Raw genomic sequence first — 15442 nt, 5'->3', positions numbered from 1 at the left:
AAAAAAAAAAGGAACATTAAGCAAGAAATTACAAAAGGGAGCCTTCACAAAGGCTGCTTAGGAGAAGTCTTAGTAGTCGGCGGAGCCTCAGCAGTCGGCGGAGCCTCAGCAGTCGGCGGAGCCCCAGAAGGAGGAAGCAGCGGAGGTTGATCATTTGGAGCTTCAGTACGTGGTACAGCCCCAGAAGACGAAGGCAAATGCTGTTGGAATAAACCCACAAACCTCTGATGATCAAGTAAGATCTGACCATCAGATTCCTACATCTGGTCAATTTTCCTCTTCATGTTTGTGGCATAGTTGTGTGCGAGCTTGTGCAATTGTTTATTTTCATGCTTAAGCCCTCTAATCTCCTGCTTGAGACTCATCACTTCAGCCGCCAAGAATTCAACTTGACGGGTTCGGGCAAATAGGCGTTGGGCCATATTGGACACGGAACCTGCGCACTGCACACTGAGAGCCAGAGATTCCTTAACAGCCAACTCATCAGACCGTTTGGCAAGTAGTCTGTTATCTTTGGGAGTGACAAGGTTCCTGGCCACCACCGCAGCTGTCATATCATTCTTCATCACCGAATCCCCAACGGTAAGGGGACCAGTAGGGGATATGAAGGATGGGCGCCATATGTTGTCTGGAGAATGCGGGGCTGCCTCTTCACCAAGGTTCAAGTCAAAACGACGGTGGAAGGGCCAGACATTTTTCAGAGGTGTTAAAGAAAAAGGAGATCGGACAAGTCAAGATCGTAGAAGTGCAACACGGGAGTTTTTACAGGCAGAAATTCAAGTGTGCTTTGAACGTCCTGCATACCTCTATAAAAATCAGCACGCGATGGGATTTCAGAGATCGAAGAGGCGAGCTCAGAAATCGAAGAAGCACCGATTCCAGATATCGAAGAGCGCCAGCTTTCTCAAAAGTTGGGCTTGCTCACAAAGCACCGATTCCAGATATCGAAGAGCGCCAGCTTTCTCAAAAGTTGGGCTTGCTCACAAACCACCGATTCCAGATATCGAAGAGTGTCAGCTTTCTCAGCCTCGTCAACACCCGTCACACGCAAACTCAGCTTTGCAAAAATCACAGAAAATTTGTCGAAACATCGATCTCAGATAGCGAAGATGCGCTTGTCTTTCTCAGCCTCGTCAGCTTTGAGGAAATCACGGGTAATCTGTCGACGATTTCTGTTGAAGTAGAAAACACGTGAAGTTTACTGTTCAATCATCCAACGGTTGCCAACAGGAGTGAAAGAACAGTACCGGTTATTATTTCCTATAAATGTCGACCTTCACCCTCCATGGCAAGGCAGACATACATAACCTTCCGTCATATCTGAGAATGTCTTTCCAACAAACCCTCTCAAGTCACTCAGTGTTCCTTATTCCTTGGGGTACCTCTGCAAACAACCCATCCAAAGCAAAAGTATTTCATATCATGAAGGTTGAAAGCAAGAGTATCTCATATCATGCTTTCTCCCTGTCCTTCTCCTTGTCGTTGTTTTAGGACAAGGAGAAAGTGAGTAATCAGCCAGCACTTGGTATCAATCTTCTGATCTAGAACCGACTGCCTGGAACCCCTTCCTGATTGCTTACCTAGCCTTGCTCTCGAGTACTCATCTTCATCATCTTATGCTTTCGCTTCGTCTACCGCATCATAAGGGAAGTGAAAATGATATCTCGAAGCATGTGGAGACAATTTGCCAATTCATCCTCAGCTAGGGACAAGGAGAAAGAAAGCAAGAGGTGGGCACTTGGAAAGATTGAAGAAAGAAACAGACCAACACCTTTACCTCGTGCCTGCCCGCCGTGCAGAAGAAACAAGCAGAGAAGAATGTAGACTGCACAATCAAATCAACCCAGCAGAAGGAATCTGATTTGAAACCAAGGAACTCTGATATTCCTCGCTTAGAATTCCAAACCAGTTCGAGATCAAAGCTGTGGAAAGTCAACAAGATCATCTATCTCCAAAACCAGATTTGCGTTCTTAAACTCTACTCTGTCTATTTTTTGTTTACTTTGCTATACTTGTCATGTTTATTCGTTGTTTGTTTATTTGCTTGTTTTTGTGTGAGTTTATGCTTGAAACATTGAGGACAATGTTTGATTTAAGTGTGGGGGGGGTAACCATTATTTTGCATGAAATTCGTAGGAGTTTATCACCCATTACTTCTAATGTTGTTCCTTGCTCTTTTAAGTGTTTTCAAGCTATTTTGGAGTGTTTCAGTGTGTTTTGACATAAAAATCCAAAAATCTCATAAAAATTTGAAAAATTATTTTGAAAAACCCAAAAAGAGTTGTTTTTGTATGTTTATTTGTGTCTTAGGGTACCTTCCAACACAATGATGATGATTTGGTTTTTAATTACATGACTGTTAAAGAGAGTTATAAACATGGATGAACATTTGATTTACTCTTTGGTGTATGCTTGGTTGTGGTTATAATTTATGAATTCACATGCAATCATAAAGGAAAAATTAGTTTTTGTAACATGCTTGAAGGAAGGAACTCAAACAAACGCTACAACCTTGTGAGACTTGAGCCTAAACGTTATTTGGAGAGTTGATAATCTGTGCATTATTGTTTTCTAAGTCGTTGCATGATCTCATTATTCTTTGCTTGGTTACTACTTAGAAGGCGTTTCATCATTTAGTTCCAAATGCTAGAACTCTTGCCCATTTCATTCAAAGCATGATATTGATTTGCATAACACATATTCAAGATGAAGTTGTGTAGTTACCACCACCAAAGCCAAATTGCCGTGTATCCTACTTGATTATATGTTTAAGTTAACCCCATTGAGCCTTGTTAGCCTACGTTCTTTGTTAACCCACGTTATCCTCACCTAGCCTAGATTAGGACCATCCATACCCTTGTTCTTAAAGCATAGTAAAGCATGATTCAAATTGAATTCCTTTTGATTATGTATGGCAGAAAATAAGTGTGGGGGAATTTGTTTCTCATGTAAGTAGTGTGCCATAGGCACGGGTGGAAAGAAAGAAAAAAAAAAGAAAAGTGTGAAAAGTATGAAAAAAAAAAGAGTTGAAAAGATGTGAAAAAGAGTCCTAAAGTATTGTTTGTTGAAAAAGGGGTCCAAAACTTTGAATTCGGCCCTAATTATTGCTTGAATCTTCCCGTCGTGTTTAAAAGTTGATTTCTGCAATCTAAGTGAATTCTAAGTTTCAAGTTCATTACTTTGCTTGCTATTGCTTTAAGAACGTTTGTTATCCCTATCCTTCATTTGTTAGCCAACACCCCAAGCCCGTTACAACCTTTGACTTCAACCTTGAGTGTTATGTGTTTCAATTTGTGGAGTTTGAATTTGGTATGAGCATATGGTGTCACTGGTTCTCGCATCTAAGTAGTAGCATTCCATTCATGAGATCATATCTAAACATGCTTATTAACTCCAGAAATTGCTTTCTTTGTGATACATATATGTGAGCGTTCGTTTTCATATCTACATCAATCTTCTCACATATAACTAGTATAGGGTGTGTAGTCAGAAAATCTGAGTGAAAATTGAGTGCATATCTTGTAAGGAATTGAGTGAATTCTCTAAGGCATGTTACTACATTCAAAACATTGTTTTAATTGCTTAAATGTGAACTAGTAAGTAGTGACTATGATTAAATATGTGCTCAAGTGTAAAGATGACTCAAATCTGTGGGGATGATGATTTTTAACATGTCATGTGCTTTGGAAATCCCTGAGGCAAATGTTGGAAGGTTTAGGTTGTGTTTTATTTGTTTTGTTTCGTTTTATTTCTTTGTTTTGCTCGAGGACTAGCAAAAGCTAAGTGTGGGGGAATTTGATAGGAGCATATTTATGCGACTTAATTGTCTTGTTCTCGTGCGTTTACGTTGTGTTTCCTTAGTTATTTTAGTGTTTAAAGCCATTTTCATTTGTTTGTAGGTCTTCATAACAACCTTGGCAAGAAAAGTGCATTTTGGTGCATGTTGGATCAATATTGGGTTGAAATGGATTGCATGCATGAGGATGGACGTTTTGGGCATATGTGTGTGCATGTGTGTGTGTGCAATTGCAAGGATAAACAATGACAACTCATACACATGCAAACACATGGCAAAGAAAGCAAACACATGGCAAAGAGAAGAACATTGAAGCAACCACATGGGAGCACACGGCATAGGGCAGAAAATGTGGGTGTTTGGTGCTTGAAATGATGAAGCATGTGTGTGTAAATGTAAAGGAAAATAGGGCAGAAAATGTGTGTGTGTTGTGGTTGAAATGATAAAGCATGTGTGTGTAAATGTAAAGAGGAAACATGCCAACACACACCCACACAAGCTGCACATGCAAAGGAAATGGAGTGGTCCTCTCTCAAGCCTATAAATACCACCTTCCATATTCATAAAAAAAAGAACAGATTTTCTCCTTGCTTTGGCCGAAACTTCCCACCACCATTCTCTCTAATTTCAGCCAAAAACCACCCCTAGCCACACCACCCATCAATCTTAAACCTTTCCATACCATTCCCCATCCATTCTACACCATAAAAACCACCCAAAACCGTCCAAAACCTCTAGTGCCGCTGCTTGCAAGGAAGGAAAGAGAAGGAACATCTTGTGTCGTGCCTATGCCCAAGCCTTGGGAGTGTTGGAGCATTTCTTGGTGTTTTCTATCTTTGATTTCAATGTTTAAATTAAGTTATCTTTGTGTAATTGCGAGTATGAGGAACTAAAGCCCCCTTGGCTAGGGGGGATTCAAAACCATGTTTATGCTTGCTATATGATTTGATTACTTCCAATTGCGTTTCATGAATTGTGAATTTAATTTACTTATCTCTATGAATTAAAACTAATTTGTGTATGTTGGTTGAGAGTGCACGCTTAATTTTCATGCATAAGTTTGATGCTAGGATATAAGGAAGTTTCACCTAATCGTTATGAACTTATATTCATAAGTAGTAAAGGTTGTTGATCACAATCGTGTTAAGTAAATTCTTGGCATAAGTTTCATGCAATTCATAGTAACGAGTGCCTCGTCAATGCTTATGTTTTTCATAGAACTTAATGATTCTTGCGTGTATCTCTATTATGCAATTCATGTAAGGAACTTGTAGGGAATGTTTTGGGTTGTCGTATGCAATCATCCAACCTAATAACTTGTGGAAAAACTGAGGGTTAATTAGTGCAATTCACGGTTAATTTGGGGCGTTGAGTATTCATGGTTTGTCGAAGAGCAATTGGAAATCATTTTGTATGCAAGTATAATATGTGTGGAGAAGAACCCCTTAGCTAGCTTCTCATCCATTCAATTTGATCAATCTCGTTTTAAAACCTATTTTGTTTTACAAAGTTCTTGTTTTGTTTTCAAATTCGTCAAGAACCAATTTCCCATTTATTTCAAAGTGTTAGATTAGTTAGTAATCACTTTAGTTTGTGTTTTTAAGTGTCTTGAGTCAAGTCATAACCCAATTTCGTCCAATTTAGTGTTAGGTGTTCAAAACTGCCCAGAAAGTGTTTTTAAGGCAGTTTTGAGTGTTTATTTGCTGTTTTGAATCTTTTTGTTTATCTTAGTATTTTAAAGTATAGTTTTGCATTCTTTGAGTCTAGTTTAGTGTTTTAAACTTTGTTTTTACGTTTTCAAGTCAGTTTCCAAGTGATTTAGCAATCCCTCCTAATCCCCGGCCTAGAACGATCCCTACTTACATACTTTACTACATTTGATAAAAAGAGGGTTTAATTTGTGTGCTTATATATTTCGCATCAGTGACTGTGATTAAGTATGTGCTCAAATTTTAAGTTGACTAAAATCTGTGGGAATGATGATTTTGAACTTGTCATGTGCGTTGGAAATCCCTGAGGCAAACGTTGGAAGGTTTAGGTTGTGTTTTGTTTTCTTTATTTTGCTCGAGGACTAGCAAAAGCTAAGTGTAGGGGGATTTGATAAGCTCATATTTATATATATTTTAGTTAGTTCCTTATATTTTTGAGCTATTTACTATGTTTTTGTGTTTTGTGTGATTTATCAAGCAAACAAAAGAAAAGTAGCACAAGTCAGTTATTAAGTAACAAATTCGTCAAAACTGCCTATGCAGATTAGCTAACTTTGGAAGCATGTTACGAACAGCTCAGAATGAATGAGAGAATGAGCCTTATATGTTGGAAAGCTACGGATGTCTATTTTCTGGAGAAATTTACGGATTGTTAATATCATTCATCTAGAAGAAGTTATGGGCATTGTAACACTGAAAGGTTCAGAAAAAGGCTAAGCAGATTTGGCTAATAAAGTGAGAAAGTAAAGGCACTTGTTTTGTGTTTTGCTTTGTCATCAACACTCAGCAGCAAATAGGGTTATGATTGCACTCATTTGGCTTTGGAGCAAGTGGAAATGCACAGCTAGAAGATGAACAAGGCACATGGAAGAAACATGGACAACACACACACAAAGAGAAAGGCATGGCATGGACAGTTTGACATGGGCAGAAAATGGGTGGATTGTTGGCTGAAATAATGAAGAATATGTGTGTGCAAATGCAAAGAAAAAACACACACATGGGCAAAGGAAACACACTCATGGGCAGAAAATGGGTTGATTTGTGGCTGAAATGATGGAGGTCATGTGTGTGCAAATGTAAAGGGAAACATGGACATCACACACCCATAGAAACTGTACATGCAAGGAATTGAAGTGGTCCTCTCCTTAGCCTATAAATACATCCACCATTCCCCTTCCTAAAAACAATCTTGATCCATCAAAAGAGCTTCATTCACAAACACAATTTCCTTGTAGTGACCTCCATCCATTCATCTAGCCATACTACATCTCACCAATCCATACACTTTCATCTCTTAGCCGTGCAAATCCATTCCTTTCATCTAGCCATACTACATCTCACCAATCCATACACTTTGATCTCTTAGCCGTGCAAATCCATTCCATCCATATATCCATACACATCCTAGACAGTTATGCTACAACAAGGTGGTGAAAAGAAAGGTCCTTGGCGTTTCAAGCTTGGAACTTTGGAGCGTTTTAGGTGTACTTCGTTCTTGCTTTCAATGTCTACTTTGTTATTTTCTAATTTTGTTGCAATTATGAGTGGCTAAACCCCTATTTAGTTAGGGGGAAGTTTGAAGCCATGAACATGCTTGAGATTTGAATTGATTTCTTCCAATTGTGATTTGATAAGTTGTGATTGCAATTCAATTATCTATTTTATTCATAACTGATTCTTGTATGTTTATTAAGGATGCATACTTAGTTTTCATGCATGAATTAGATGCTAGAATATAAATGAGTTTCACCTAATCGTTACAAGTTTATATTCATGCGTAGTGAAGGTTGTTTATCACAATTGCGTTAATTGAATTCTTGGCAATTGTATCATGCATTCATAGTTATAATTGCCTCGTCAACACTTATGATTTTCATTGAACGTAATGATCTCTGATTGTATCTCTAATATGCATTCATATAGGGGACTTTTGGAGAATGATTTGGGTTGTCGCATGCATTCATCCAATTCAATGAGTAAAGGAAAATATGAGGGTTAATTTGTGCATCACGGTTAATATGGGGTGTTGAGCATCATAGTTTATTGAAAAGCAATTGGAAATCAATTCATATACAAGTGTGTCATGTGTGAAGAACGGACCTTTAACTAATTCATCCATCATCTTATTTCTTAAATTCGTTTTACAATCTGCCTAGTTTTATAACTTGTTTGTTTGTTTCAAATTCATCAAAACTAAAATCCCCCTTTTACTTTCTTGTTTCTAAGTGTTTAAAATCTGTTTTGTTTGTGTTTTAGAGTGTTTTGAGTCAAGTCAAAACCCAAATTTCGTCCAAAGTTGTGTTAGAGTCAGAAACTGCCTAGTTTGTGTTTTTAGGCAGTTTTTAGTGTTTTTAAGTTGTTTTGAGTCTTGTGAATCTGTTTTGAGTCTTTTAAGTCTATTCAAACGTTTTTAACTTTGTTTTTATGTTTTTAAGTTAGTTTAGAGGTTTTAGCAAGCCCTCCTAATCCCCGGTTTAGAACGATCCCTACTTGCATTATTACTACAATTTGACAACAAGAGGGTTTAATTTGAGTGCTTAACTTTCACCGCATCACCTTCCACGACGAAGGTTTGTTCATCGTTGCGTAATGTCTCATTGTGCGACGAAATTTGCTTTGTCGCACAAGTAGTTTTTTGTACTAGTGGTGGAATGATCTTTTAGGAGTGCACCATCTATTTGTGTCAAATTTCGATTCTGATCCATAGAATATCATGCATGCTTGACTCCAAGAAACCCGCAATCCTCTAATATTTTAAGTGCATATTTGCGTTGGGACAATGTAATGCCCTTGCATGATCATGCAACTTTGATTTCTAAGAAATATTTTAATTTCCCAGGTCCTTAAGTTTGAATCTTCCCCCTAAAAATTCTTTGTTTCTTTAATGCAATTCATGTCATTTCTAGCCAATATCACATCATCGACATGAACAAGCAATGCGGTAAAGTTGTTACCTTTGAACCAGACGAATAAGGAAAATCAGCTTTGGATTTTTGGTAGCCTGTGGATTTGAAAGTGGGTGAGAGTTTAAGAAACCACTGTTTCGAGGCTTATTTGAGGCCATACAATGACTTTTGAAGCTTGTAAACTCGTGTCTCCCCCTTTTATCTGAATCCAGGTGGCAAGCGCATGTAAACATCCTTAAGAACATCGTTATAGAGAAATGCATTGTTGACGTCAAGTTGAAAGAGATGTCATCCTTGGATGGTAGCTATGACAATGAGTAACCTGGAGGTAACTAATTTAGCAACGAGAGCGAGTGTCTCTTTAACAAGACATGCTTTGTAGCTCAACGGTGCCATCAAAGTTATGCCTGATCTTATAAACCCATTTGCAACCAATGTGTAAAACCCCATAAATATATATCTATTTACATGAAGCTTGAAAAGATTTAGATGGATTAAAATGGGTTGTGTGTCAAGTTTTTATTGGGTAAAAAAAATAATAATGAGACAAAATGAATGGAGAGCACATGAGTTCAAGAGGATTCTTTCATCTTCTTATTTTTGGTGCACAGTTTCTAGAAGACCAGAAAGGAAGAAAAACTAGCCATGGTTCTTCTTTAGGTATCAAAAGAAGAAAATTCATAGGTTACTCTCTAGACATCCGATTTGCAACCTGTTTTCGTCCATGTGACCACAATGTCAAGCTCTACAAACGAAGGTAAGAATTCAGAGCTCATTTGAAAGTTAATAAGTTTAAATTCATGTTTGACGTGTTGCATGGTTGAATTGAGAGTTTTGGAAGTCTTAAGGCTGGTAAAATTTTAGTTGATTTTGAGTTATGGGATTCAAGTGTGCATTGGATGTTAGATGGCATTTGGTATATGGCTAAAGCCATGAATGGATTTCATGGAAAAGGCTGCTTAAGTTGGGACTCAACATGAATAAATATTAAATTTGATTATTTTGGGACATACATGTACTGCATTAGACGGAATTGTGAAGTATTAGTATGTGTTGGTGCATGTGAAGTGTGTAATGATATATTATTATTTTTTTCAGATTAGGCACTCCTGTGGTTTAAACGAGTTCAATTATAAGAGTGAACACTTGTGGAAAGAGTTGGTACCTAAAGCTTGGAATACCAGGTAAGGGGGACTCACACCTTGGTTAATGGTTTTTTGTATGTATTATGTATGTAAATGTTGATGCGTGCAAACTATGCATTGGATTTGTGGTTGTTAGAATTGCATGTTAGGAAAAATAGTTTTGATTTTTCTAGCATGTGATTTATATTATTCTATATTGTACTAACGACTTGAGAGTAAAGGGGGCTATGTGACTACCTTGGGCTTCGATTCCCCTAAACCTCCGGAGGGTCCTATACGAACGGACTCATACCATTAACCATAACGGGAGGGTACTTGTGTGTATGTGGTATAGGTTGTAAGTGGACACTCTCATTACCCTATCCTCTGTTGGTATTATTTGAGAATATTTTTTTAGGTATGGGTAGTTGGCTGTGTTCGATTGTTAGGACAAAAAGATTTTAGGGATCCTGCTGTAGTTAACTTGTATGAGCATGAAATAAATTTTAACTCAAGCCAAAGGTTTTTGTTGTGCAAATTGTTTCCTTTATACGTAGTACAAAGGTATATCTAGTTTCACACCTAGCTAGGGTGCCTTCCGAGGGGGCGCAAGTGATTGTATGTGATACTCACCCCTACATTTTCATGTGTTGTGTAAGATTTAATGGAAGAGTTAGACTAAGGTGTGCAGTTGTAGCTTGTCAATCTCAAATTCTTTTGAGTCAGAAAATCAGCTTTTGATATGTAAATATTGATTTTCTAGTTTTAGTGAAAGATGTCTATGTGTAGCCTCTTTTGCTTATGCATATATTTATCTAAAACTTATTACTCCCTTGGCTTTTGTAAATTGAACTTTTGGGATTTCTTTTGTAAAAATGTTGCTTATGAGATGGTTTGAATGTTATGGCTTTTGCTTGAACTCTGCTATTTATTTTATTACTAGTATTAATGGCCTTACGTATCTTAAAGGTACAAGAGAATTGTCGTGTTCTGAGGCAGAGCATGCAACTCTCATGCATTTTTAAGATTCGTGGTGCTGTCACAACCCAACAAATCAGTGATCGACAAGGTTTCCCATATAAAGCCTCGTAGGGTTCCATACCAATACTACTTTGGTAACTGTTATTGTAAACAAATTCAACAAGTGGAAGATGTACACTCCATTTTCCTCCAAAATACAAGCTTTCAACATATCTTCCAATATTTGGATGACCCTTTCTAATTATCCATCAGTTTGTGAAAGATATGCCGTGCTCAAATTGAGTTTAGTATCCAAGTCATCTTATAGCTTTTCCTAAGGAAGTAAAGTAAATCGAAAGTCTCAGTCAGAAACTATTGTTTTAGGGATTCCATGCAATCGAATAATCCACTCAATATAAAGCTTATCAAAGTAGTCGATAGGTAAATTCATCTTCATGAACAAGAAATGAGCACTTTTGGTAAGTAGGTCTACAAACACCCAACTCCATCATGCCCTTTATTTGAGCTCGGTGTACCAGTAATAAAGTCCATCGTAATGCACTCCCACTTCATTATGGAATAGCTGATTGTTGCAGCATACTAGATGGTTTTTGGTGTTCAATCTTCATTTATTGGCATATTGAGCATAATTGACTACCTCTCGCTTCATCCTTTTCCACCAATACCATCTCTTTAGACCTCAGTACATCTTAAGGCCTCATGAATGCATTGCAAATCGAGTATTGTGAGCTTCATTCATTACTCATTCTCTTACTCTTTTATCTTTAGGCACGCCCATTCTTTCTTTATGTCTTAGACCACCATCTTTATGAACTTTCCACTCTTCTGATGCTCGATCACGAACAAATCCGTTTGTGCAATCTTGAGTCGATCACGAACTTGATTGGATAAAAGTACATATTTAAAAGTAATGTTTGTCCATTTACTTCGACCATCTTGCATGAGAGTTGCATGCTCCGTCTCAGAACACGACAATTTTCTTGTATGTTTAAGATACGCAAGGCCTCTAATACTATTAACAAAATAAATACCAAAGTTCAAGCAAAAGCCATAACATTCAAACCATTTCATAAGCAACCTTTTTACAAAAGAAATCCCAAAATTTAAGTTTACAAAAGCCAAGGGAGTAATAAGTTTTAGATAAATATATACACGAGCAAAAGAGGCTACACATAGACATCTTTCACTGAAACTAGAAAATCAATATTTACATTTCAAAAGCTGATTTTCTGACTCAAAAGCTTTGAGGTTGACAAGCTACAACCGCACAACTTAGCCCAACTCTTCCATTAAATCTCCCACCACACTTGAAACTGTAGGGGTGAGCATCACATACAATCTTTTGCACCCCTCGGGAGGCACCCTAGCTAGGTTTTAAACTAGATATACCTTTGTACTACGTATAAAGGAAACAATTTGCAGAACAAAAACCTTTGGCTTGAGTTAAAATGTATTTCATGCTCATTCAATTTAACTACAGTGGGATCGCTAAAATCATTTTGTCTTGACAACCGAACACGCAACCAACTACCCATACCTAAAAAAAGTATTCTCAAATAATACCAACAAAAGATAGGGTGTGAGAGTGTCCACTTACAACCTATACCACATATACACAAGTACCCTCCCCTTCCGGTTAATGGTACGAGTCTGTTTGTATAGGACCCTCTAGAGGTTTAGGAGATCGAAGCCCAAGGTAGTCACACAGCCCCTCTCACTCTCAGGTTGTCAATACAATATAGAATAACATAAATCACATGCTAGCAAAATCAAAACTCTTTTTCCTAACATGCAATTCTAACAACCACTAACTAGGGTATGAGTTCCCCTTACCCGGTATTCCAAGCTTCAGGTACCAACTCTTTCCACAAGTATTCACTCTTATAATTTGAACTCGCTTAAGCCACGAGAGTGCCTAATCTGAAAGAAAAAAAAAACATATCATTATACATTTCACATGCACCAACACATAATAATACTTCACAATTCCGTCTAACACAGTGGATGTATGTCCCAAATTAACCAAATCTAATATTTATTCATATTGAGTCCCAACTTAATTAGCCTTTTCCATGAAATCCATTCTTGGCATTAGCCATATATCAAATGCCATCGAACAGCCAATGCACAATTGAATTGCATAACTCAAAATCAACTAAAATTTTGCCTCTATCTTTTTTAATATTACTCTTCGACCAGCCTTGAGACTTCCAAAACTCTCAATTCAACCATGCAGCACTTTAAACATGAATTTTTAAACTAATTAACATGAAATCCCCAATTAATAAAAAATTTGAATCTGCAAATGAGCTTTGAATTCTTACCTTCTTTTGTAGAGCTTGATGTTATGATCACAGGGGTAGAAACAGATTGCAAATCAGATGTCTAGTGATTAACCTATGAATTTTCTTCTTTTGAAAGAAAATAACATTATGTATCATGAGGCTAATCGAAACAGCTACTTAAGTTAAATGAGGTAAATGACAAGGTTATTCTTCTTACCATTAGGGCTGAAAATTTGACAATATGCTAAGTCTTGGGAAACCTCATGGTGACAAAAGTGGCATTGGCTACATGGAAAATGGCTCAAGCTCAACGGATACCAAGTCAAGATTTGTGAGAGAATCTCATCCTATGGCACCTAATGTCAATCCAAGCTCAAATTCTAGATTTATTCCCACATGTCATCACTGTGGTGAATTGGGCCACATTTGTCGTATGTGTAGGAAACTTCACTCTGGGAAGAATGATACCTTGAAAAATCAGGTGGTTCAACTAGTTAATGAAGTCAACATAATTACTCAACTTGTGTAATCATCCAGTATGGAGAGGGAGAGACCTCACTCTAAATGGGTTTTGAAAGTCTCCAACAGGTGCCTTGTTGTTCTAAATTCTCTATCACTTACCAAACCAAATGTATGGTATCTTGATAGTACGTGCTTTTGTCAAATGACTGGAGACAATGAGGCTTTCTCATTTCTTGCTCCTCTTACTTATAGTGGTGTTGTGTTTGGTAGTAGGGACAAGTCTCAGATCATAGGGAAAGGTAATGTCAAGATCCCTGGATTACCTAAGTTTGAAAATGTTCGCTATGTTGATGGGTTAAAATTAAATCTCATTAGCATTAGCCAGTTGTGTGATGATGTGGCTAATGAAGTGTGCTTTTCTAAAAGAGGGTGCCATATTATGGATGAACATGGAAATAACTTGATTGTATTCCCGAGATCTGGAGACAATTGCTACATTCTTGATGTCTTTAAAGTTGATGCATACTCTAAGTGCAATAAATCTATTGATGAAACTTATGTTGGCATAAGAAACTTGGACATGTGAACTTTAAAGACCTCAAGAAATTGTTCAAACATGAGGTTGTGAGGGGGCAGCCACCTCTTTCTGTTTCTAACTCCTATGTTTGCTGACCATGCCAATTAGGAAAGCAATCTAAGGTGGCTCACAAGAAAATGACTGACATTGGAACAACCAAGCCACTTCAATTGATTCATATAGATCTTGTTGGGCCAATTTAGACTTTATCTCTTGGTGGCAAGAAGTACATCTGGGTAATTATGGATGACTATTCTAGATTCACCTGGGCATGCTTTTTAAGGGAAAAACCTGATACGTTTCAACAGTTCCTCACTGTGAACAAATTAATGTTAAATAAATATCTGTCTAGCCATCTTATTCTAGTTAGAATCAAAACTAATCATGGAACCAAATTTAAGAATGCTCACTTTGATGATTCTGTTCAACAAACGACATCAAGGATGAATTTTCTACTCCAATCACCCCCCAACAAAATGGTGTAATGGAAAGGAAAAATTGTGTTTTGATAAAGATGACTAGGGTACCACTTAAGAGTAAAAAATTGGCAAAATACTTTTGGGCCGAGGCCATGAACACCGTTACTACATCTCAAATTAAGTGTTTCTCAAACATGGCACTAATGTGACACCTTATGAACTTTAGAGAGCTAAGAAGCCAATAGTAAAGTATTTCAAAGTCTTTGGGAATGTTTGCTACATTCTACGTGATCGAGAACCTTTGGTAAAGTTTGATACTAAGAGTGATGAAGGAATCTTCTTAGGGTACTCAAACACAAGACATACTTATAGAGTTTACAGTCTGAGAACAAAAACTGTCATATAGTCCATAAATCTCAAGATTGATGAGACTGATGTCCCTTCCTCTTTGGCTGCTGGAAATGATGATGTGTTATTTCCCTAAAAGGATAATAGTTATGCTTATGTTGAGTCAAGTGTGGTGTTAGAAAGTGACAATGAGAATGAATCAAGCACTAATCAAGATTATCGTGTCCTATTCAAGGATAAATTGAAGTGGACCAGAGGTCATCATGATGAAGAAATTGTGGCTCCGATTGATAAAGGCATTATAACTCCAAGGAAAATAGCTAATGAAGTTGCAAATGTTTGCTATGTCTCCCAAATAGAGCCCAAGAATATTAAAGATGCTTTAACTGATGAAGAATGGATCTTGGCTGTGCAAGAAGAGCTGAATCAGCTTGAAAAGAATGATGTCTGGTCCCTTGTTAATCGTCCATCGAACACTAATGTTATTGGCACAACATGGGTTTACAAGAACAAGAAGCATTTTCATGTCTCAAGCTAAATATGCCTTGAATTTAGTGAAGAAATTTGGTCTTGAAGGCTTAAAAGTTGCTAGATCACCAATGAGTAATTGTGCCAAAATCCACAAAGAGTCAAGTGGCAAAGATGTTGATCAAACTTGTATAAAAGCATGATTGGAAGGCTACTTTATTTGACTGCAAATAGACCAGATATTGCCTTTGTAGTTAGGGTGTGTGCTCGGTTTCAAAGTTGTCTTAAGGAGTCTCATCTATTAGCAGTTAAGAGGATCATCAAATATGTGGGTGGAACTACTGATTTTGGGCTACAATATATG

The 15442-nt window shown here is 37.4% G+C and overlaps 1 protein-coding gene across 1 annotated transcript; it reads left to right on the top strand.

The window, feature by feature from the left end:
* The first annotated feature begins 13468 nt into the window (after positions 1 to 13468).
* Positions 13469 to 15148, top strand: LOC126609185 (uncharacterized). The gene is made up of 2 exons (XM_050277172.1): positions 13469 to 13675; positions 14750 to 15148. Exons 1-2 carry the CDS (start codon positions 13469 to 13471, stop codon positions 15146 to 15148), a joined length of 606 nt encoding a protein of 201 aa, XP_050133129.1.
* The last annotated feature ends 294 nt before the right edge of the window (positions 15149 to 15442 follow it).

The sequence above is a fragment of the Malus sylvestris genome, chromosome 16, assembly GCF_916048215.2.
Source record: "Malus sylvestris chromosome 16, drMalSylv7.2, whole genome shotgun sequence".
In the NCBI taxonomy this organism is placed as follows: Eukaryota; Viridiplantae; Streptophyta; class Magnoliopsida; order Rosales; family Rosaceae; genus Malus; species Malus sylvestris.
This window is presented reverse-complemented; position numbering and strand designations above follow the sequence as displayed.

Coding starts and splice junctions, on each gene's coding strand:
- LOC126609185 (XM_050277172.1), top strand. CDS start 13,469: ATGACTGGAGACAATGAGGCTTTCTCATTTCTTGCTCCTCTTACTTAT. Junction 13,676..14,749: donor GTGATGATGTGGCTAATGAA/GTGTGCTTTTCT, acceptor TTTCCCTAAAAG/GATAATAGTTATGCTTATGT.